The sequence below is a fragment of the Setaria italica genome, chromosome II (assembly GCF_000263155.2).
Source record: "Setaria italica strain Yugu1 chromosome II, Setaria_italica_v2.0, whole genome shotgun sequence".
In the NCBI taxonomy this organism is placed as follows: domain Eukaryota; kingdom Viridiplantae; phylum Streptophyta; class Magnoliopsida; order Poales; family Poaceae; genus Setaria; species Setaria italica.
In genome coordinates, this window is record NC_028451.1 from 38,428,591 (window position 1) to 38,451,150 (window position 22,560).

The 22,560-nt window shown below is 51.9% G+C and overlaps 6 protein-coding genes across 8 annotated transcripts; 3 read left to right on the forward strand and 3 right to left on the reverse strand.

Annotated features, from left to right (window-relative positions):
* Positions 1-612: 612 nt before the first annotated feature.
* On the forward strand, positions 613-1,927 carry LOC105913805 (trithorax group protein osa-like). Its single transcript, XM_012843719.1, has 2 exons — positions 613-1,596; positions 1,871-1,927. The coding sequence occupies exons 1-2, from the start codon at positions 613-615 to the stop codon at positions 1,925-1,927; spliced, it is 1,041 nt and encodes a 346-aa protein (XP_012699173.1).
* A 2,680-nt stretch (positions 1,928-4,607) lies between these two features.
* LOC101774542 (protein XAP5 CIRCADIAN TIMEKEEPER) lies at positions 4,608-8,319 on the forward strand. 2 transcript variants are annotated; one of them, XM_004957414.4, is made up of 12 exons: positions 4,608-4,973; positions 5,450-5,515; positions 5,608-5,672; positions 5,774-5,886; positions 6,448-6,523; positions 6,625-6,701; positions 6,808-6,869; positions 6,969-7,100; positions 7,208-7,261; positions 7,632-7,697; positions 7,780-7,854; positions 7,975-8,319. In XM_004957414.4, the coding sequence occupies exons 1-12, from the start codon at positions 4,809-4,811 to the stop codon at positions 8,023-8,025; spliced, it is 1,002 nt and encodes a 333-aa protein (XP_004957471.1). In that variant the 5' UTR covers positions 4,608-4,808; the 3' UTR covers positions 8,026-8,319. The 2 variants fall into 2 exon arrangements, with proteins under 2 accessions (XP_004957471.1, XP_004957472.1); XM_004957415.4 differs by having other exon boundaries at positions 6,451-6,523.
* Positions 8,320-8,970: 651 nt separating this feature from the next.
* LOC101775206 (basic proline-rich protein) lies at positions 8,971-10,566 on the forward strand. Its single transcript, XM_004957416.2, has one exon. It carries the CDS (start codon positions 8,971-8,973, stop codon positions 10,318-10,320), a length of 1,350 nt encoding a protein of 449 aa, XP_004957473.1. The 3' UTR covers positions 10,321-10,566.
* Positions 10,567-11,305: 739 nt separating this feature from the next.
* On the reverse strand, positions 11,306-12,097 carry LOC101774155 (probable E3 ubiquitin-protein ligase ATL44). The gene has a single exon (XM_004959568.3). It carries the CDS (start codon positions 12,062-12,064, stop codon positions 11,492-11,494), a length of 573 nt encoding a protein of 190 aa, XP_004959625.1. The 5' UTR covers positions 12,065-12,097; the 3' UTR covers positions 11,306-11,491.
* A 2,388-nt stretch (positions 12,098-14,485) lies between these two features.
* Positions 14,486-16,290, reverse strand: LOC101775610. Its single transcript, XM_004957417.4, has 2 exons — positions 16,031-16,290; positions 14,486-15,936 (listed from the first exon to the last, which is right to left on the reverse strand). Exon 2 carries the CDS (start codon positions 15,901-15,903, stop codon positions 14,893-14,895), a length of 1,011 nt encoding a protein of 336 aa, XP_004957474.1. The 5' UTR covers positions 15,904-15,936; positions 16,031-16,290; the 3' UTR covers positions 14,486-14,892.
* Positions 16,291-17,986: 1,696 nt separating this feature from the next.
* Positions 17,987-22,560, reverse strand: LOC101776015 (DNA-(apurinic or apyrimidinic site) lyase 2). 2 transcript variants are annotated; one of them, XM_004957418.3, is made up of 11 exons: positions 22,268-22,560; positions 21,793-21,901; positions 21,387-21,623; positions 21,179-21,264; positions 20,939-21,054; positions 20,759-20,839; positions 20,233-20,433; positions 19,981-20,132; positions 18,655-19,334; positions 18,389-18,482; positions 17,987-18,297 (listed from the first exon to the last, which is right to left on the reverse strand). In XM_004957418.3, exons 1-10 carry the CDS (start codon positions 22,376-22,378, stop codon positions 18,405-18,407), a joined length of 1,851 nt encoding a protein of 616 aa, XP_004957475.1. In that variant the 5' UTR covers positions 22,379-22,560; the 3' UTR covers positions 17,987-18,297; positions 18,389-18,404. The 2 variants fall into 2 exon arrangements, with proteins under 2 accessions (XP_004957475.1, XP_004957478.1); XM_004957421.3 differs by having other exon boundaries at positions 21,746-21,901; positions 22,268-22,308.

Here is a 22,560-nt window from a genome sequence, read left to right on the forward strand (position 1 = left end):
GGCCTTTGGAGCTTAGGGTGACTCTTCTTACTTCTTCCTCTCTCGGCTCGGCTCCATTATTCGTGGGGAGGTGGGGGGCTCAAGCCCCCATGCACTCTAGTGGATCCGCCCCTACTACCGTAAGTTTGTTTGTCGATGTTCTCTTGCCACCGCTTTAGAAGTTTTTCAAGTTTGCTCTCTTTAAATTGTGTCAAAAAGCTCTAGCATTATTGTAATAAGAACTAGGGCACATGCTTCATAAGTTGTTCTGGTGCTCGAGAGATTCCTTTGTGTTCGAGGAGAAAAGAAGTGCTCAACGGTACTTTCTACCAACCAACTTATTTTTTGAATTATCGGTCCGTCATAAATTCTGAGAAATGTTTGTTTTGATGCAATTTTTTATGGGAGTTCTTAAACTTAGCCATCATCAGCGTGATTCTAAACGAGTTGAAGTATCTAGTGTTCTCTGTAGCAGTATAATGTTTATCACTTTTATTGTTGTTCTTGAGGGAAAAATTGCAGCGCCCTTACGCATCACGAAGAATAAGATTTTAAGGGAAAATTCTCTTTCTCGCGGTCACTCTATGCGTCTTCTTGCAGTCTCTAAAGAAAGCAGCTCTCAAACCCGGAGACATGGAGCATCAAGGAGGTTTTGGAGGAAACCCGTCGGGCCACTTCACGCCGTCTTTCCCGACTCCGGCCAACATCGGCGCTCAGGCAAGTCATCAGGCCCCTTTCCAGGCAAACGGATCCGAGCCTTTCATCAGTGGCGCGGGGATGCCGTGGCCCGGTCATCCTAATGCCAACGCGCTGGCGCCGCCGGCGGCGGCCGTGGCGCCCCAGACTTTCCAGCCCGAGAGCCACCCCTACTGGGCCATGCCGCCGGCTGGTGCGCTGAACGCGAGCCCGTTCCAACACTTCAGCGGCGCGGCGGCGCGGCCGGTGCGCGGCGAGGAGCTCGCGGCGCGCGTGGCGGCCATTAACATAAACATCTTGGCGTCCCAGCCTTTTCATCCCAACAACTACACCCACGGCGGCTGGCCGCAGCAGGCTCCGCCGGCTGGGGCGAACAGTTATGGCGGCGCCACGGGCTGGGCGCCTCCCATGCCGCACCCTGCTGGTTGGCAGACGAGCTGGGCGCCTCCAGCGCAGCAACCTGGTGGAGAGGCGATGAGCTGGGCGCCTCCAGCGCAGCAACCTGGTGGTCAGATGAGCTGGACGCCTCCAGTGCAGCAGCAACCTGGTGGACAGGCGATGAGCTGGGCTGCTCCAGCGCAGCAACCTGGTGGAGAGGCGATGAGCTGGGCGCCTCCAGAGCAGCGCCGGCGTGTTCCGGCGGCGCCTCCGGCCAGCGGCTCAGCCCAGGCGCAGCCGCCGGTGATGATGACGAGCAAGAGCTTGGAGGAGTTCCTCATGGAGGCCGGCATCATCGACGAGCGGGCCGTCGATAACATGATCATTGAAAATCTCATTAAGGATCTGATGGGAGACGGGACGGCGGAGTCGGGCCCAGTGCAGCCTGGCGGCCCGGTGGTTAGCCTCGGGGGGTATGGGCAGCCTCCTCCTTCGGCGGCGGGTTCCTCCTCCTCTGTCTGGGCCGGGCAGAGATCAGATCAGGTTGGCCATCGCATGGTGCGCGCCCAGGAGGAGGAAGAGGACGACGACGACGAGGAGGAGGAGGAGGGCCGCGACCCAGAAGCGGTGGCGGCCAGGGCCAGGGCGCGGCGCAGCAGGAGGATGACCAAACGAAAGGAGGCCATTGCCAGAGCTCGCCCCGGAAACTAGCAGGTGCCAATTACTCAGCATCATTTCAGAAGCATTTTCTTTTTCTCTCGATCAGTTTCGTGTTTGGTCGCTGAAAATTGTGTTGCTGGTTTGGTGTCTTTTGCAGCTGCTCGCGGAAGCCAAGATGAGGATCTGGAGCGATCCGAAGTCATCAAGGAGCTGAATTCTTCGTCTATGCCGGCCGTCGCAGTTGTCTATTGCCATTCTGAATAATTTCTGTTCTAGTGTCGTCTTAAGTTATTACTAGCATAAGTTAGGGAGCCTTGCTCAGTTGAACTTGTACCTGCATGGCTCATGAACCTATGGCTGTTAAACTTCTCCTGCTTTTGTTACCTGGATCGTTCTCGATACTAGTTAAATCGCTGTAGCCTTTTACCTGCTATCCGGATAAGCAATGCACATCTTTGCTTTTGCTCAAATTCAAAGTATCGATTTTCCACCCCATTGGTGATGTGTAAACGGAGGGCTCGCCCCGCGTCGCTCCTGCGTGAGCGACCCTGGTGGACGCAACCGCCGCGCTGCCGCCCCTTCCTCCACCTCCCCACGGCCGCACCACCCCCTGAGCCAACCGCTGGGGCGCCCTCGTCTCCTCCTTCGTCCCATGGTGGCCGCGGCCGCCATGGCTCCTAGAGGAAGCCGCCGTGAAGCGGCACGCAGCGGGGCCGATGAGGTCGGATCCGGTGCCCACAACGGCGGATTCGCCGTCTCGAGCGGCGGCGGTGGCCTCCCCCATGCGGGCCGGCACCCCCTGCCTGGCGTGGCGAGGGCCGCGCTGGGGCCGCGTGCCGCCGGATCCGGTGCCCACGGTGTCGGATTCGCCATTTGGAGCGGCGGCGGCGGCCTCCCCCATGCGGGCCGGCACCCTCTGCCTGGCGTGGCGAGGGCCGCGCTGGGGCCGCGTGCTGCCGGATTCGGTGCCCACAGCGTCGGATTCGCCGTTTGGAGCAGCGGCGGCGGCCTCCCCCATGCGGGTCGGCACCCCCTGCCTGGCGTGGCGAGGGCCGCGCTGGGGCTACGTGCTGCCGTATTCGGTGCCCACGGCGTCGGATTCGCCGTTTGGAGCGGCGGCAGCGGCGGCCTCCCCCATGTGGGCCGGCACCCCCTGCCTGGCGTGGCGAGGGCCGCACTGGGGTGGCTAGGCCTCATGTGTGGGGGCGGCGTCGGCGTCTAGGCAAGTGAGGGGGTGGCCGCGGGTCGGCGGTGAGGAGCGAGACGGCGTCTGAGCAAGCAGTGAGCAGTGGAGGCTGCACGCGGAGGCGCTGCGTGTGGGCTATGGTGGTCGGATGGCGGGCTTGCGGCGTGGAGGAGGCTTGGTGGCACGGTGTTGCGACGCCCCGAGGAGATGCCCGGCGACAATGGGGCGGTGGCCGCATGCGAGGAGTAGAGGTCGAGTGGTGGCGCCTTGGGGCGGCGACCGTAGCGAAGGTGGAGGTATGACGGCATGGCGCGTGGAGGCGCGGCGGCGGTGCCGTCCCGGCTAGGCCGTGGCTGTGGTCCGGGAGTGCCGAATCGTGAGTGTGCAGCGAGGGGTTGGGATGCTCTGGGCGAAAGCACTCACTGGCCTTTCGTGCTAGTGGAGATGATGCTGGTGCCATAGGGCGTCGTTTTTCCCCGTTGGGGCGTCATGTTGGAGTTTGAACCCTACTGCACGGGGTTTCTCTGGGTGAAAACCCTGTCCAGATCCTAGACGAGCGACGGCGGCATCATTGACATCGTGCCCTCCTTGGAGGCGTTGTCTCTAGAGACCCGCCAACTCGGTTTGAGGTATTGCTGATCCATTGGTCATGGGCGGCAACAGCTGGTGGCGACAGGCCCGCCACGTGGACTGCGTCGGAGGACGGCACTTGCGGCAACAGCATCGTGGGACAGCTAGTCTTGCATCGGACCGCAACGGGTTCCTTAGCTTGGCTGGGCCATCTGGTGTGGTACATCATCGGAAGACGGCGCAAGCGACTTCTTTGGCTCACTGACGTGGCGGCGGAGGTTATCTGCGCGGGTGAAGCAACGAGGCGAGGCCGACCTGCGGTGGCGACTCAGCTGATTGATGGAAATCTGGGGAAGCGGGGCAACATTGCTCACCACCCTGACGGCGACAAAAGAAACGGATCTATGACGTGGAGTACGTGTGGCGGGTGTGGCGAGGCCCCCTGCGCGCGGTGTTTTTTCGAGGCGACGAGAGCGAGGTGGAGTCCAACGGCGGATGCGGCGAGGCCCCATGTGTTGTTTTATCTGATGGTGACTGCGAGGCAACCTGCGAGAGGTCTGGATCCGGTGGTATCACTCTGTCAGGTGGAGTGCAATGTTTGCAGCGACACTTCAGCGGAGGATCCCGCATGACGGTGGCGTTCTCGTGTGGTGCAGTATGGTTCTGTCAGGTTCCTATCGACATACCTAGAGGTTTCGGTGACTACATAACGGTGAATGTTGGTAAGTGCTGCGTAAGCTTCATTTCTACTACCATCGGGAGGAGTCAAATCCGCTTGAGAGGTGTTTGAGTTCAACGCGTGGTGATGTCTCAATCCAACCGATGTGTTGTTTAGTTGAGCTGAGTGCTATTGCATGATGCGGTACGTGTTGATGACATAATCCAACCTGCTAATGTTTATTGTTGTTTTTTTATTTTGTTGTGTTCGCTCAGTCCGCACTTCATCTTCTTTTTAATATAACCAGCAGTACTCTACCTTGTTCGTTTCCAAAAAAAAAATATCTATTTTCCACCCCTGAACATGGATGTGCAAATTCGACGACGTGTGGTGAGTCGCCTGTTGGGCTGTCATGGGCCTCGATAAGACGTGGCCCAACTTAATAAGGGGTCAAGTTTAAGTCGGTTAGGCCCACCTACCTAAGCACCCGGTCGGCTCGCCGGTGCCGCAGCCGCGAGTCGCTCGCAACCCGACGGCCGACGCCAAATCCCTGTTCCTTCCGCTCTCACCGCCCCGGCGGCCGCCTCCGCCGCCCTCCGTCCGGCCGCGTGCCGCGACTCTACGCTGACCTAGGAGGAGAAGGTCGAAGGGCGTAAGGCTCCCTCACGGGAGGTGAGGAAGATGTCGGGGTTCGGTGATGGGTACGTGGGGACGGCGCAGGACGCGGTGAAGATCCGGCGGCTGGAGAAGCAGCGCGAGGCGGAGCGACGCAAGATCGAGGAGCTCAAGAACAAGTCCGCTGACGGGCAGCCCGGCCTCCTCCAGTTCGGCTCCAGCACCTCCGAGGTTATTGCCATCACGGCCGCTTTCCTGCCCTCCCATCTGCCTCGCTACCAAATCCTATCTAGATCATTTTTGTGCCCACGTAATTTGCCCACTAAGCCACGAATGCTTCTCTTGTAATCGCCTGTAATTTGACCGATTAGTTAGCTTTTCTTGAGTTAGCAAAAGCAGCTTATGCGTCTATAATCAACTCATGCGCGATGTTTACTCTGTTTAATTTACACCTGTACGATTCAATTTCGAGTAGCTTTTCCACGCATCACTTTTGTTGCGGGATTGACAGAGAGATAGTATTTTACTATTATCTGTGTTTGCCATATCATAGGCTGATTTATGTCTTCAGTTCTACAACATATATATACAGCTATTCAGTTATTTAAAAACATATTTGATTTTTTGGAAGCAAAATGGCACTGCATATAGTATATATCCTCCTTGGGTTTGTTATGCAAACTAATGTTAAAAGCTGTTACATTCAGATTCTTGAGACTGCATTTAAGAAGGAAACAGTTGGTCTCGTCACAAGGGAGCAGTATGTCGAGAAGGTAATTGGCACTTCATACATAAACCAGTATTTACGGGCACCATCTTCTGAAAAACTGGGATTTTCCATCTCATTTATTGTCCGATTGAGCAGAGGGTTAACATTCGGACCAAGATCGAGGAGGAAGAGAAAGAGAAACTTCAGAAGTTGCAACAAGAGTGAGTTTGAACTTTGAATCCTAGTCTGATAGAACCACAATTATTGCTGTGTTGAGTGTATTCTTTACTTTAACCAAACAATGATGTGTTGTCTTTCTCAGAGAAGAAGAATTGCAAATGCAGAAAAGGAAAAAGAGGAGAGTGAAGGGCGATCCACGCCTATCTTTCTATGACGACATTGAGAACGGAAGTGATGAAGATGATTTTGAGAATCGTAAGCTCCCTCTATTTTTCCCTTACCTCATTTATGGTCACTTCTCACGCACATCTGTTCATTTTTTGATACCATCTGCTGTCTATTGCACTGAACGAGTTTTTTTGCTTTGTTTCACTATTTCTCTACTTTTGTGTGGTGATTCTTGTTTATCATTTCATATCTCATTTGCTAGCATAGCCAGATGTAGTTGATGATTAATATTAAAATGTAATACGTGTGTACAATTTGGTCATGTACTTGTTTCCTCCTTCCAATAATTTGCAGCTCTCAAATTCTACAAGCTTTTTGGTGAAGTATTGTGTTGTCTTGATGCTTTAGGCCAATGAGCATTCCTGTGTTTCTTTTCTTTCCGTAACATTCTTGAGTTTCAGAGCCAAAGCGAATTAAATGGGTATTGTACAGTGCTTAATCTAAAACAGCTTTGTTCTCTTTCAGTGTCACTGGCAATGTGTCTCCGTATCTTCTGTCTGGACTTGTAAACTATTACTTGAAATTACCCAAGAATTATAGAATTACTCCAAAGCTAATATTAACATAAATTCTTGCTGTTTTGTTCAGAAGAAACTCAAAAGAAAAATGGCCCTATCAAACTTGGAAAGGATCCAACCGTCGAGACAAGTTTTCTGCCTGACAGGTATTTCTCTTAGTTCATGACTAGCACTTAGGAGTGTAGTTGATTCTTCATTTCCAAGCTTTCTTTGACCTGCAAGCTGTTTGCTAAGAATGATCCTTCAGAGAGAGGGAGGCAGAGGAACAAGCAGAACGAGAACGACTAAAGAAGCAGTGGTTGTGTGAGCAGGAATTGATCAAAAGTATTGCCACATTCTGATAGCACTACTCACCTTGAATCAATCTATGACTTACATTTTTGGATAATTTTTCTTCCGATACGATTAACCATTTTATATCCCATTTCAGATGAACCTCTCTCAATTACTTACAGTTACTGGGATGGGACTGGACACAGGAGAGTTATCCAGGTTAATTTCTAACCATTACTAAACTAGCTTCTCTTGTCTGGGCTTGCGGTTTTGGGAGTTTGGACTATACGATTAAAACAAAGACTACTATGATGCCAGGTCCGTAAAGGTGACACTATTGGAGAATTCCTAAGGGCAGTTCAACAGCAGCTTGCCCCTGAGTTCCGTGAAGTACGGACAACGTCAGTAGAGAACCTACTTTATGTGAAGGAAGATCTTATTATCCCTCATGTACGCATACTTCGTTTCTTCTGTTGTAATAAGTTACTTGGTACATAGTTTTGTTTAGTTTCATTCAATCCTTTTCTTATTTCATGTTCCCTCTTTTCATTTGACAGCAACACAGTTTCTATGAATTGATCATCAACAAAGCGAGGGGGAAGAGTGGACCGGTAATTCCTTCTTCTTTGCTCGTGGATATTATTTTCTGATCAAATTTCTTGTTTGTTCTGAAGCTTTTTCCTAGATTTTTGGAAAATTTATGTGGTTCCTTTCTGCACTGTGTGTTCTCAACATGTGTACTCCTTGCCTTCTTACAACAGATCCTTTTTTTTTTATTTCATCAAGGAAGACTAGCAGTTTATTCTATCTTTCTTAGCTTCACTAATTAGCCATTCTAAGAATATTGGAGCTGAAACCAAAATATTTTATAATCTAATTTGGAAGGGAAGAATTTTTTGCTTACTGATTCCTCTGTTTTCCAGATGATAGCTCTTCATGGCCTAAGAGTTTAAACATTTACTGACTGAATTCTATTGGCAGCTTTTCCATTTCGATGTTCATGAGGATGTTCGAACCATTGCTGATGCAACAAAAGAAAAGGATGAGGTGATGGATGTTTTGCAATGTCTTATCTGCATTTCCCAGTTTGTCATATGTTGCATTCTAAATTCATGTTTGATGACTGCAGTCTCACGCGGGCAAAGTTGTAGAGAGGCATTGGTACGAGAAAAACAAGCATATATTCCCTGCCTCAAGATGGGAGGTTCGACAACTCACTCTCTTATCTTTCATGCTTAAAATTATCCGTTATTCTGTTCACCAGGTTTCTCTTTGGTTTCACAGCAATTTCGTTCATTCACTAATGATTCGAATCGTCTTGCAGATCTATGACCCAACTAAAAAGTGGGAGCGCTACACAATCCATGGGGATTAGAGTGTACAATATCACAGACAGCTAAGTTATTTGTACTTGGGATGCCTGGAAAGAACACGACATGAGAATGAAGTGATGTGACATGAGTGGAATAGGAAGGTTATTAGTGTTGTTTGCGAGCATATACTGCTAAAGCTGTAATTGTGTCATTGTGCTATTTTACATCTTTTGATCGACTGTTGTCACCTAATATTTTCAATGTTCGATTCTACTCTATGTTGTAACATTTTAGTGAATGCCAAATTTTTGCATTTTTAGCTACTTGTTGCAAGTGAAACCTTTACATTTTTTGTCGACCATGTTTCCCATATTATTTTCTGAATGTTTGAGAAAATATCCTGTTGCAAATTCATCTAACATACTCGATGATTGTCGTTAGTCTGCACTGCGACATCATTGACTCCTCATCTTGATGGATATATACTGTCTAGCTTGCCATTCATTGATTCGCTGAATGGGTTCACGCTTTACGACAAAATATGATAGACTTCGTTGGTGGCATAATTTAAGTTTCATCTTGTTTATGCATTAAATCAAACTAACGGCGCCAAAGCAAGTCATCCTGAATTGTTTGAAATAAAGGCATCCTTTCTCAATGCTGGGAGATGGCACCGTGGCAGCCTCGTAGATGAGTACTTCGCTACATCAACTGCACTTGCCTATCACCTAATGCCCTACCTGACCTGTGGAACAGGTGAGCACATATAAGAATGTCATGAGCCATGACCCCCAATCAGTTGCACTAAGCCACACTAGCATGAGCCATCTTAACTGACTGAAACCTAGACCAAACAGGATTAGGACTAAGATTCCCTCTGCTCCATGCAATGCTCACCTCTCTCCTACCACTACACTGGAGTTGCTCCACAAAGCTGCACCAAACCCTCCTCTACCTCGCTTCAAAAACCCCTACCCCTCTCATTGCCAGCCTCACCACACCTCGCCATGGCTTCTCTCGCCATCCTCCTCCTCTTGGCGCGCTTCTCCAGCTCCATCGCCGTCTCCTCCAACTCCTACATCTCGAGGAGCGCCGAGCAGCAGGTCATCGCCACCGTCGCGCCGGCCATTGTTCCTGACGTCGACGGCCAGAGCGCGCAGCCGTTCCTCACCTCGCCCTCCGGGTCGTACGCCGCGTACCTCCGCCGCGCGGTGGACGCCGCCGCCGGCCTCGGCGGGGACGCGTGCTATGTCCAAGTCCAGCAGGCGGGCGTCGGCGCCGGCAGCGGCAGCTTGTGGGAGTCGGACTGCACGCCGGTGGGCGGCGCCGACGCGTGCGACCTCGCGTTCTCGCCGGTGGGGCTCGAGCTCTTCGCCGGCGGGCACTCGTTGTGGGACACCGGGGTCGACGGCAACCCTGGGACGCTGAGCCTTGACGACGTCGGCGACATGAAGATTGTTAGCAAGGAAGGTGTGACGGTGTGGACGGCGAGCGGCGAGCCATGGACGGGGCAGCAGTGCGGGGCGCCCTTGCCGGTGTCATCGGCACCTTCGGTGGACAGCGTGCTTCCACCGCCGTCGGCCGCCGGCGCGAAGCTTGTGACGCCGCCGTCAGCGACTCTTGCCGGTGCAGGGAGCACGGACTTTCCTTCCGGAGACCAACCAGCGCCGCCACCAGTCGACACGCTGCCCGACTTGCCCGTCCAGCCGCCCGTCGACACAGCGCCCGAGCAGCCACTGTCGCCGCCGCCAGCAGACGCGTCTCCCGACTTGCCGGACCTGCCGTTGCCGCCGCCGCCGGCTTACACGTCTCCCGACTCCCCAGACCAGCCGCTGCCGCCACCCCCGCCAGCTGACATGTCGCCGGACGAGCCGCTGTACTCGTCTCCACCTCCTGCTCCGTCTACCTCTGGCCCTGACCCTGACACGCCAGTGCCACCTTTCGGCGTGCCGCTCGCCGCCCCGCCGACCGGCGCCTCGTCACTCCCAGGCACCGCCACGTCGCCTGGCGAGCCAGGCTCACCAGGCGGCGTGCCCTTCTCGGGACCATCGCCTGCGGGCATGCCGCACCCGCACGGGCCGGCGCATCCGCACCAGCTGCCGCTCGGAGCCTCGCCGCCGCTGCCGGACGCGGTGGCGCCGGGCGTGCACGGCGGGGGGGCCGGGAAGCCCGGGGTCCCCTTGGGCCACGGGCAGCAGCCAGAGGAGCAAGGCGTGTTCGGCCAGCAGCCGCAGCTGCTCAACGGCGAGGGACACTCGCTGGAGGAGAGCTCCGGCGGCTGGTCGGGAAGCGAGCGCGGCAGGGTGGCCGCGTGCATGGCCTTGCTCGCTGCGATGACATTGGGCTTTGGCTTTTAGTTTGTTTTTTCTTTTCGTGGTTTTGGGATTGGATGATCATTTCTGTAGTGTTACTCTCTGATGGTCTGATCTGGGGCTACCGGGCTGTGGTCTGTTTTGTGGATTGTGGTGAATTCTGTGTAAAACATGTTATGGTTAGCTGCCTGATTTATCTTGTAGGATAGTATGATGTACCGTATGTATGCTGCTGCTTTTGTGCATTATCGTGTATACGTGTCAAATTTGAGCACGATTCGTGAATTTGAACTCCAGCTGTTGTGTTACTAAAAGATGATTCGTATCCACACTATTCAGAAATGTAATATTTGTACAGGACCACAATGCAGCTTGGATTAATTTCCTAAAGACCAGCTGATTACTGTCAGTTTTAAGCCTTTCTTACAGTCACAGCGTTTCGTCCATCCGCTCTGATGGCATCAGTGTTCAGAGATTCAGAGGACGGCCAGGCCTCGCCGGCGCCGTCCTCAGCGCGCGCCAGCCGTTGCAATCTGCTCTTTTGGAGCCACGACTGCTTCACGTGCAGTCACCGTCACGTTCAGCACGGCCACGGCGACAACGGTAAAACGTTTGCAGGAGGCTGTAGGTGTCAGTTTCTATCTCTATCTGATGGGCCAGGTCGGCCGGGTTTCCTGATCTGCCATGTGCCCATCATCAGTTCATCACCGATCGCCCGCGCGCTGGCACTACGGCAGCCTGCTGGCGGAGTGGCCCTGCCGGGCAGCTCGGGATCAGGCCAAAACGCACCTGTTTCTTTCGATCGGTGCCTCGGAATGTGATCTCTTTGGTCGTGGTGACGTGCCGCGCAGTTCCTCGGCGCCGCCATTTCTGGGTCTCGAGATGGCGGGTTGTGCGGCAAGCTGGACAGGGATATGCACGATCGAGCACGGATCAGGACGGACACGCCCGTAGCACAGTGCATGCACCAACCATGCTGCTGCTACGTGCATCCCAACGCGGTTCAGCAGCTGGATACTAACTCCCCAATAATCACCATCATTGATCTCAAGAAAAAAAACGTTGATCTAGCACTAACATTTCATCTCACTGAACGAATCGATGTTATCATCTCCTTTTGCCTACAACGAGATGCTGCGTTCTTAACAGCAAAGCTGAACACCATTTTACCCGATTGCTACACTACAGGAGGAAGCAAGGCATCGCTACATTCTAGCTAGGGACCTACAGCTATTGCAGGAAGCGCGGCATCGCCGGTGGCGCAGGCCTTGCCGCCGTGCCCCTCCGGGCGGGTGGCGACGGGGGCGCGGCACACGGGGCAGGTGGGCGCGCGCGTGAGCAGCCACCGGTCCACGCACTCGCGGTGGAACCCGTGGCGGCAGGCGGGGAGCACGCGCACCTCCTCCCCGCACGCGTACTCCGCCAGGCACACCGCGCACTCCTCGCCCTCGGCGCCGCGATCAGGGTCCGGCACCGGCACCGCCACCACCACGACGGGGATCTCCTCGAGCGCGCGCTTGGTCTCCTCGGCGGCCGCGGGCTCCGGCGCCCCCGTCCCGCCGTCGGGTCGCCGGGACCCGCCCCCGGCGCAGAGGAAGCCGAAGATGGCGGTGAGCGTCACGTACGACACGCTGGCGAGGAAGAGCACGATCGCGGTCGCCCCGAGCACCCGCTCCAGGTGCGCGCGCTGCGCCTCGAGCGACGGGGCCGGCACCGGCGGCGCCGCACCGAGGAGGCTGCGGCCGGAGGCGTAGTGCTCCCGCGCGCAGCCGCCGCCGAACACGCGCATGGCGATCGATCGATCACGCTGGTCACTCTAGCTAGCACGCGTTCACGCGTGCTGTGTTTGTATGCAGCGTGACACGGAGTTGGGTTTTAAGGGGGCTGCTCGTGTGGAGGGACGCGGAGCACGGAAGGTGGGCGGAAGCTTCGGCTCACTGCAGCCGTTGCCGCCGCCGTCATGGGACGTGTGGGCTTTGTGCTGTGCCGTTTGCTTCAAATTCACCCGTGCTCGCGTTCAAATTCAATTCGTTCCCTCCGACGATAGGTTGCGTGGCCGCGTGCCGTGCCCGTGCCCGCCGAACGCTCGGGCCAACCCGGCTCGGGGACGGCTGGGTCGCGGGACGAGGCGCACAAGCGAATCCGCGGGCCGCCCGGTAGTAACGCGGCGCGTGTACCGATCACCTCGTGTAATGTTGGGAGCGCCTGCATCTTGGTTGGCCGTGAGCAGGGTGGCTACAGTTGCGAGAGGGCGCTGCTGCTCTGGAGATGTGCAGATGCGAGGGAAATTTGCATCTGCCGGTGGGCTTTGTAGCCGTATGGATTCAGCCAAATATGGGCGGCTGAGCTGGAACTGGGATTGAAATTGGCCCCATGACGAATGAGATTCGAAGGGGGGCGGGCGAACCGATCATGATCCGTCCGTCCGTCCCGTCGTCCATCGTCGGTTCCAGCTAGCACGGCCTAGGGCTACGGCGGCGCATGAGGATTCGAGTTCTAACGAGGAGGGAACGGAGCAGAGCGCTCAAATGGTCGTGCGTAGGTGGGTTTTTGGGTTGGATTAAAGTCCATTAATGCAGTTGAACAAAGATGTTTTTACCCCCGCTACCCACCCTATTCATGCGGGCGGCGCCCGTCTATGGCGCGGGCCTCTGCCTCCCGCGACCAACGTGAGCTCCCGCGCGGTCCGGGAGGAGCGGCCCCCGGCACGAGATGGCGGCGTCTGGCCGCGGGCCTGACCACGACACGCGACAGCATCAACCGTCTGGGGCACGTGGACCCATGTCTGTCGGCGGCACAGGATGGGTCCACCGGATCCGGGTGGCGCGGTCGTGTCGGAGCCGCCGGAGCACGGCTCGGCGGGCGGGGCCGCTAGATTCGAGCGGCGGGGGCGGGCACCGACTCCTAGAGTTGCAAGTGGCTGGCGCCTGGTTCCACGCATCGCGGTGGTGCGGCGGCAGCCACCACTGCCCCGCGTGCGGCGGAAGGAGCTCGGGACAGTGGCGCGGAACCGTGACGCCAAATCCAAGCGCGGGGTGGCCCGTACGGTCCGGATCTGGCGTGCCGCCGCGGGAGGTCCTAGCCATCGTCCATGCCATCACAGGGCGCACAAGGCTGGGGGCGCAAGCGCGGGACGGGTGGGATGGGGAGGGGTAGGGTGCGGGACGGGGAGTAACGAGGGGCAAGGATGTCCCAAGGTCCTTTAGTCCATTTTTATCCACCCCATATGAACTAGTGGACTAAATACTTTTATCCACATTTTAGTCTACCTATTTGGTATTTTAAGATAAGTGGTTAAAATGGATGGACTTTAGTCACCGTACTTTAGTCCATGGTAACGAACAGCCCCTGAGCCAATCGACAAGTGCAAGAACATTATCTATTGGTCGTGCGTAAATGCCGAACGGAGGAGAAGAGCGCTCAAATGGTCGTGTGTAAAGCCAATACGAGTACAAGCCCAGGCCTTCGGCAGCAACTGGGCTGAGACCGTTCGGCCTTGTGGGCCTAAGAACATTTCGCCCAGGCGCTTGTTGCTGCTGCTGATGACGAGGAGGCGCTGCGACTTCATGGGCTCACGGCCGCGAACGCGAGCTATGTGGTCAGTTGGCCACTGGCCACGGGCGAGCTTGCCGGTACGGGAGGATACCGTTTCGGTTGCCATGTCGCACTCACCATGGATAAGGGCGTGCACACACAGCTTCTGCCGCTCAAAAGGCAAAATGCCACCACACTTTTGAAATAATAAAAGAAAAGAAAATAGTTTGGATGTCGATTGATGGGGGCATCAATCAAGTGGGAAGCATGTGGCCGGTGCTTTGCCAACTGTCGTCTGATACCTCGCAGGCCCCTCGTGATTCATGAGCCGTGGTACTGATACAAGACAACTGCGCCGTTGAACTCAAAGATCACGAATAATTTCAGTAATCAGTAGCAACTTGTCTTGGCAGATGATAAACATTTTTCCAATCCCGTGCCAAATCAATTCAATTGCTAACCCCTCATAAAACGCTAGTAAATTATAATGCGTAAGCTTCCTTTCAAAAAAATTATAATGCGTAAGCATGATAGAAGCTTAATGAACATAAATCATACACCATAATCACACTAGTAAATTATAACGCTAGTAAACTGTTGCATACAAAGTAACGTAACGAGCTGGTATAACCACTGAAATTTGCATCATAATCACAATATAAAAAAATACACTACATTATAAATAAGATCTCAAGAATTCATCCGAACAAAGCGAACCTTCCTTCTGTTTATTCCTTTGTACACAATCAAGCCCCCACGAGCAATTCATCACTATGCACAGTACATGATGTACACACATTATTAAACTTGAAGAAATAACACGAATCACATGCTCCTGTAAACACACAACACACTGTACGCTAACTGTTCACATACTGCAATGGCCGTACGCCTGAATCGCTACAGGCAACGACGTACACGAGGCCTACGCTACGGATACACTTCCACAAGACAATACCGTAATGCTCTGCTCCACTAGTCCAACGAGGCCAACGGATTGACCCTGCCAGCCTGTAATCGCGGCGACTCCTCTAATTACTACGAAGCCCAACCGGGAACACGTACCGCTGGTCGATTTCGCGGTCAGGCGGTGCCCTCGACGCGCGCCTTGGTGACGCCGGCGCAGGCGTCGACGAAGTCGCCGTCGATGAAGTCGGTGGAGAACACCTGCAGCTTGTCGCCGAGGCCCTTGGCGAAGACCTCCGCGATGAAGAGGCGCGCGTACCCGTGGATGCGCTTGGTGACCGGCCACACGCACAGCACCGGGTTGTCTGCCTTGGGCGTCACCGTGTTCTCCACCCGGTAGAAGAACCTCCGGTCCGCCACCGGCGGCTGCTGCCCCAGGAACTTGACGTTGCTCTCGAACTTGGTCTCCGGCAGGTCCGTGTCGATCCAGTTGTCCTTGAGGTACCCCGCGCTCCACAGCGGCTCCCCGGGCTTGGGCGCCGGCGACTTGCGTGGCTTCCACACGCATATCACCCGCCGCGGGAGCAGCTCCGCGATGGTCTTGTGGAACACCGCCTCGTCCTGCGGGATCAGGTTCTCCTCCCCGAGCTTCTCCACCAGGAACTTGGCGAACTCGGGCGGGTCCTCGTGCCCGAACTCTGTGCGCACCTCGAGGATGACCACCTCCTGCTCGGTCTCGCCCAGGAACCGCCTCACGTCGTCGAGCACGACATCGACGGGGTACGTGGCCAGGATGCCGTGGCAGACGCGGCGCTCCTCCTGGACGCGCACGTCGATGACGCGCGTGCCCATGGACAGCTGCTCGTACACGGACATGGACTGGCACCGCGCGAAGGGGCGGGTCACCAGCGGGACGCCGATCTTGTTGGTGGCCGAGTCGTGGGTGCCCGGCCACACCACCTGGTGCACGCGCACCCTGTCGGCGCCCAGCTCCGCCATCCACTTCTTCCGGTCCGCCGGCCGGTGGTCGGAGCCCGGGAACGTGTCGCCGGACGACGACAGGCGCGTGGCCAGCGCCTGCTTCTCGGTGGTGACCAGCTTCCGCCGGTCGACCTGCTTCGCGAAGAAGGCGCCCATGGCTTCCAGCGGGTTGGTGCCGTTCTTGCCAGAGCTATTGGAGGCGGCCATTATAAATATAGGATCCTCGCCTCGAGCTCTGACCTGGACGACGACGTCGCTGTAAGCTGGGGATCGATTGATTGATAGCAAGACAAACAAGGAAGAATATATCAGCGCGCGGGGTTAGCCAGCCAACATGTGCCGATGGTTGATCTGTAGGGGCTTTGGCCTTGGCTGATCGATCCGGATCGGAGGAGGAACGGGGAAGCGAGGCGTGGTGTTCTTGCGAGCTCCGCAGCTGTTTCCTCAAAGATTTCGGTTTCGTTGGATGGTCCGATTGGCGTTAGGTGAGGCTATGCTGCTGCCTGCTGGGAACCGATGGCAGGCCGGCCGAGATTTTTTTTTTTGTTTTGGCTTGCAAGTTACAAGAAGAGATGGGGGTTTGGTTCGCTGCTCACTCGTTCGGACCATGGAGTGCTTGTGTTTTTTATGGCGAGACAGTGACCAGATCGGGGGCCACAAGGACAGGGACAGGCGCATCATGGACGGACGGACACGCCGTGTTATTGGCGGCCTGGCGGTTGCTGGAATAATTTGTCGGGCAAATGCGGGAAACTTTTGTGGACGCGGATGGAAAAGTCACCCATCAGGCCGGGGTTGTACAATGGCCTATGCCCATGTGATCTATCGGCAGACATGCTTGGATAGTTGGATACTGGATACGCCGCACCTTGTCAGTAACGCGAGAGCCTCATCTCGACGCGCATGCAGATTTAGCACATGATTCGTTTGCATAAATAGCACAGACGGATTTTTTTTCTCTCAAAACAAATGGTAGACACACAGACGGCCAGTATTGGGAATAACGCTTAAACGCTGCCTGTAGGCGACGGGAGCCTTTGAATGCGAGACGCCAAACATCACGATGCCAATCAAACTGGCACTAGTTGCCACGTTAGGCGCACGATCCTTGTCCAGCCTGGGCCACGGGTGCACGGCACGTGTTTCGTTTAGAGCAACACGATGTGTTGTGTCGCGAAGCAAAAATTTAGCCAACTCCCTCAATTAGTAGTGGAGATTCGGGCCTTGCTCAAATTTTGCGCACCATCTCTTGGTTTGATCTCAAAATTTGGCCTTGCTCAGACTATTTGCAAAGCTAAAACGGAGTGGAAATTGGAGCGAGCAAGAGATCCTCCCATCTTTCAGAGGCGATTCAGTTTCTGGTAGATGAGGCGTAAACCATACGAGGCTCATCATTCTTATTCCATGAACAGTTTTTTAAGCCCACCACACCATAGAATACCAAAAAGGATCAAAACTAATACTGAGTGGAGTAGCTTTCAAGTCAGCCGGAGCTCAGCTTCCTGCTTCCAATCATTTGACTAGCACGGGTTCGAATCACAGCTTGTGCTCCGCGTTCAACTGCTTCCAACGAGATACACATTGGACGTACACAACAACACATCCCTCCGTCAATCATGCAACGGTAGTTGGTTACTCGGACTTCCACGTGGACTTGCACTATTTCGAGCAATCAAGCTCATCATGCCTTCCACGTGGACGCGGGCTCAGGCGCTCGGCAAAGAACTTTCAGAACAATGCGGAGATCAATGAGGGGAACAGTTTCTTGCCCAGTCCTAAATCCAGGTCAATGTAGGTGCGAGGCCAGATAACACAGAGACAAACACAGAGACACAAGGGAAATCTCTTGGCTCCGACCCAATTCTCCAGTTACTTTGGCTGTGTTATTTTACCTGACATTCTATCCGACCGAAAAAAAAGCTATATCAAGGACAGTGTCAATTCTCCAGTAGAGCTGAATTCTCTGCAAATGGTTGTTGGAATAGGCTAGGACAGTGTCAACTGTTTTGTAATATATGCCATATCCCATTTTGAAAAGGGAAGAAATAAAACCAATCATGGAATGAATGACACCTGGTGGAAATGAATAAATAGTTCTCTTCTTATAAGTATTGGAAAGAGAACTTACCAGTCGCTCTCCCTGCGCAACTGGCACTTTATTTCTTGAGAGAGATGAGCAGCAACACAATAAACTACTAGCGTGATTTATAGTCTTATAATGCCCACAGTGGCTGCCATACGAAACATGGCTACAGGATAAACTTCTGTTGATTTCGTCAGATTTCTCCACTAGTAGTCATTTGTCTATTAGGAATTTGCATAAGCTGGTCGTGAAGATAAGCTAACCAACCAGGAGGGTAAAAAATGAAGAGAATGCTGAGATGCTATTTGATTGTTAGCCAACCAATGGAAGGCCACATTTTGTTAGTGTTACAAGTTTACAACAACCAACTAAATACAGTGTTAAAATATATACCTGCCTAGGGGAAAATTATTGCTGATTAAAAGAATAGCTCCTCCCCACAAGCATATCACAGCATCATCAGCATGTTAGGACAAAGTGATGGACCAGACTTACAGGAAGCAGAATGTCCTGGACTCCTGGTTAAAATTCACAGTTAGCAGTTTGCACAAATCTACATTAAATTGTCCAAGTCTGACAAAAGCACACGGTGCGAGTAAATTCTTTCACCTGAAAGGGGGAACCGTCACAAGCGCTTCTCTTTAGATTTTACAGGTGCCCACTGAAAGTGGCCACAATTTGCTTCTTTATTTGATGCAGGTCCCTTGACAAAACACAACAAGTGATGGCCACAGTAAGATAATAATGCGTTACATTCTGTAAAACGACATTTAACATTGTTCGCAGCCTATTTGATTGTTCAACTGATGTCATGATGTCCACTGAGCAGTAAAATGTGAATATATATGAGCAGTAAAATGTGAATATATATGTACCTGAGCACGAGGACAGACATAGAATAAGCGGCCTATATTAGGGCCCTTCTTCACAGACCTTGGAATACATGGTTCACGATGTCCTTTGCAACGTGGCAGTGTCATCTTCATCTTTTGTTGTATTCTTTGCCACTCTAATGCTGCAGCATTAGACTTGTCTGTTGAAATTGAACAGGATGGTATATTTGTGTTATCCTGATCTTCCGCAGCTGAAGTTGTACACTGCATGTTTTCTGGCAGACTATCATCATTTGGAACACATGTTTGATTGGTATGGTGTACTGTTTCCACTGGAGTAACTAAGGTACTGATGCTGACATTTACTGTCTTTGGCCCTGGTTGTTGAAAAAATGACTTGATTGTTGGTTGAGAGGATAAATTGCGTTTAAGCTTCTTGTTTGGCACAGACTTGGTGCCAGACGGTGAAGTTTTCTGGCTGTTATAGGAGACGCCACTTAATCCTTCATTTCTCCATTGATCAGGATTTGTCCCCTTACACATCAAACTAGGAAGGTTACCACCTTTTGTAAGATCAGTTATACCAGCTGCCAGTCCTTCCTTAACTATAGCTTTCTTTTCCAAGCCATCACTATAGTAGCTACCATTTACTGTATTCTCAGACAGAACCAAATTTCCATCATCTTGCAGCTCATAAGTTTTCCCCTTATTGAAGAATGATACTGCAAATTGTGACGACACAAGTGGTCAGTATTATGCACAATATACTTTAACTAGCACTCCTTCATGCAAAGTGCACCTAAGTGTAACATAGGGTTAGGTGGTATATACGACCAGAGCACTTGCCTTACCAAGTTACAATCTATGCTGAACTGAATATTCAAATAACAGCCTACAACACTAACTGTAATGCACAGCAAAATACGCTATAGGGGTTTACTTTCTGAAAAGAGACAACCAAAGTGCCAACACATATTAGGAGTTCAGAAATCGACAATGAACATCAGGAAAATGTGAAAGATGATTTGCAAATATCAGTGTTTTATTGACATAATTAATGTATCTGTAAGAAAGCCAAAGTCCTGAAGCAAGTTATGGTTTCCTTTACATGAAAGTGATGAAGGGAGGTTGCTTTAACCAAATTTTCTATGAAAAGAAATATACATAGCCTAAGATGCATGCAAATTATTAAAACAAGATAAAAAGAATATTCACAGATACGTTATGTGACACAGAACAGTTTCATGAACACTGACTTCAGCTACTTTAGCACAACAAACACTACATACAACCTGGTTTTAGTACATCCACTGAAAGGTGCAAAAGCAAGTTACAATAAAAATCTTACAGAGCACTAAATTCACTCACCAATACTCTGCTGTCGTCCACGGACCTCTGGAAGATATCTTGCAGCTGATGGTGGGATATTATGAACTGGAAGTTCAGGAATTTCTTTCAGTAAAATATAAACTGGAATATGATCGGATCCTTCTAGCTTACTACTTCTCCCCCCTTTCCACCTGTAGACAATGGATAGAGTAAATTATTCCAATGTAACACCGCAAATCATGTATATTATCCACTTTTCTCAGAGAAGAATTGATTTCCACTATTCTTTACTTTGACAAACTTTCAGAATTCCCTCTTTTGAAATGATTCATTATCTCACATTCTTCTACATGGCAACAAAAAATGCTATGATCCTCCACAGCATTGCAATGATGGAGACAGGCGCCGGAAATGAGAATGTGGTCTATTCTAGAACCGTAATTATACTCTTCAGCACCAATTTTTTGATTAAAACAAGTATATGCTCCTGTCCTGCATAAACGAAAAGCAGCAAAGTTAGAACAGCGAAGTACAGGTAACATTGTAATTTTGTGGGAGGAATCTACCACAGGTTTATAAGTCAACCATGGAGAAGGAAAATAGAGTAAACTCAAACCTCATTGTTGCAAAGAGGAATCCAATTTGTTCAGTGTAATGGTGTCAGTTTTCAGCAAAAATAGAAAAAAAATCACCCCCCGGGAGAGACGTCCCATGGGCTGAATATGAGCAACTAGTAATAACAAATCAAGAGCACAAGTGGTTGCAGTAGCTCCGTAGCACGTTTCATAAACATGAATGAATGAATGGTTTCCAGTACCTTTCAGGGTGTTTCGATCTAAAAGCATCCAAAAAGGGACCTCCATGTTCTCTCAGCATGGATCTCAGCCATTCTCGGAACCTTAATTAGGAAAAGGATGATAAAACAGTATTTTTATCCCCAAATGCTTCTTAAATGGAACCTAGCAGAAATCACTAAAATTAAGTAAAAAAGGCTTACATTTGCTTCTCAAAACCAGGCAGCGCATCACACCTATCTATTGAAGCAGGAGCAATATTCAAATCACCAACAACAAAGACTCTCTTTCCAAGTGCCAGCAGATATTCCCATCGTTTCTAAGAGGCATCGAAAAAATAAGCAAGTATAAGAAGCATACCATAGACAAAGTAATAAACATATGAGAAACAAAAGTATTGTTGAAATATTCCATACTTATTAAAAGAGATGCACACAAAGTACCTGCAGTATCTTATAAAATAGTAGCTTAAAACGAACCCGCTCTTTATCATCTTCTTCGACAGCTGGGCCATATATGTTGAAAAGAACTACACAGATGGCGCAACACTATCATTACATACGGAGAAGAAATTGTCTATGCAACAAAATAAAACTGAAATAACAGTGTGGCAATTACGTTGTGTTCCTTTCAGGACAACAATCTACTTACCAAAATGTCCGTGATCGGTGATGATGCACCGCCCCTCATTGTCTACCCTTAGCAGGTCTTCTCTTGTGATTTCACCAAGGCCCTCCTCCGCTACAGGAGTTGCAATAACAAAATCCCCCAAAATTTCGCTGTTTCTTGCATAGTCGTGAAGTCCAGTAAAGCCTTCTTCAGCTGCTACTGGCAAAGCAACCTCCTGGCTGGAAAATGCTGATGTTACTCGGCAAAATGTTGCAACACCTACAAAGGAGCCAAGTTTGGTAATTAACTGATTGAGGACATGATATGATGAAAGCCACATTGAACCAATAGAACATCTCCAACTAGAAAATTAAATATGCATCAGCAGGGTGCAAACTAACCTAGTTGGGTGATTCTAAATAACGATAATGGCACCATAACACAATACCAGAGTATGCTCCACGCCCTTTAGCAGAGCGATTGCACGAAACAAAAGCCTCGTATCCTTCAGCCATTATGACATCTGCAGACAGGTCCTGCCTCGACAATTTGGTCTCCTACATACAACGCAGAAGGCATTGATACAGTTTGGCAAATGAATCACAAACCAACCCCCATTTCACCCAGTTTTACTATTTGCATTTGACTGAACAAACGATCCAATAACATCCCACCACAGAACCGACAATTTGATCAGCATTAAACGAGATACACTAATTTTTTTCTGAAATCAAGTGGTAATCGCAATAAACTTCACACTTGCTCATTTGCACTCTGTGTAATATGCAGTGCAATATCGGCCTTCACCTTCAGTGGGGGTCGAACAGTAAGTGATAAGCACAGGCAGGTAGGAGCTACTGAGCTAGGGTTTCGAAACATGGCTGGCTCAGTTCGGCGAGTGGGGAATCGGCAATCGGCCTGACCTGGAAGCAGATGATGTCGGCGTCGAGGGCGTCGAGGAGGCGGCGGAGCGAGCCGTGCTGCGCCACCCGCGGCCGCAGCCCGTTCACGTTGTACGTCACTATCTTCACCATCTCCCGCCGCTACGCGGAGGCACGAGAGGGAAACGCTTCGCTCTTCTCGGTAGCGGGTGCGGGGACGAAGAGGCCGACGGCCGGTGCCGCCGCGCCGGTGGCGACGGAGATTGGGGACTGTGTGTGTGCCCGGGTGAAGAGTCCGCGGTCCCGACACGACCCGGCGGCGGCAGGCGATCAGG

Coding starts and splice junctions, on each gene's coding strand:
- LOC101776015 (XM_004957418.3), bottom strand. CDS start 22,378: ATGGTGAAGATAGTGACGTACAACGTGAACGGGCTGCGGCCGCGGGTG. Junction 21,902..22,267: donor CCGACATCATCTGCTTCCAG/GTCAGGCCGATT, acceptor CGTTGTATGTAG/GAGACCAAATTGTCGAGGCA. Junction 20,133..20,232: donor AATTCTGAAAGTTTGTCAAA/GTAAAGAATAGT, acceptor CATTGTCTACAG/GTGGAAAGGGGGGAGAAGTA.
- LOC101774155 (XM_004959568.3), bottom strand. CDS start 12,064: ATGCGCGTGTTCGGCGGCGGCTGCGCGCGGGAGCACTACGCCTCCGGC.
- LOC101774542 (XM_004957414.4), top strand. CDS start 4,809: ATGTCGGGGTTCGGTGATGGGTACGTGGGGACGGCGCAGGACGCGGTG. Junction 6,524..6,624: donor ACAAGTTTTCTGCCTGACAG/GTATTTCTCTTA, acceptor ATGATCCTTCAG/AGAGAGGGAGGCAGAGGAAC. Junction 7,855..7,974: donor TCCCTGCCTCAAGATGGGAG/GTTCGACAACTC, acceptor ATCGTCTTGCAG/ATCTATGACCCAACTAAAAA.
- LOC105913805 (XM_012843719.1), top strand. CDS start 613: ATGGAGCATCAAGGAGGTTTTGGAGGAAACCCGTCGGGCCACTTCACG. Junction 1,597..1,870: donor CCGGGCAGAGATCAGATCAG/GTTGGCCATCGC, acceptor TGTCTTTTGCAG/CTGCTCGCGGAAGCCAAGAT.
- LOC101775206 (XM_004957416.2), top strand. CDS start 8,971: ATGGCTTCTCTCGCCATCCTCCTCCTCTTGGCGCGCTTCTCCAGCTCC.
- LOC101775610 (XM_004957417.4), bottom strand. CDS start 15,903: ATGGCCGCCTCCAATAGCTCTGGCAAGAACGGCACCAACCCGCTGGAA.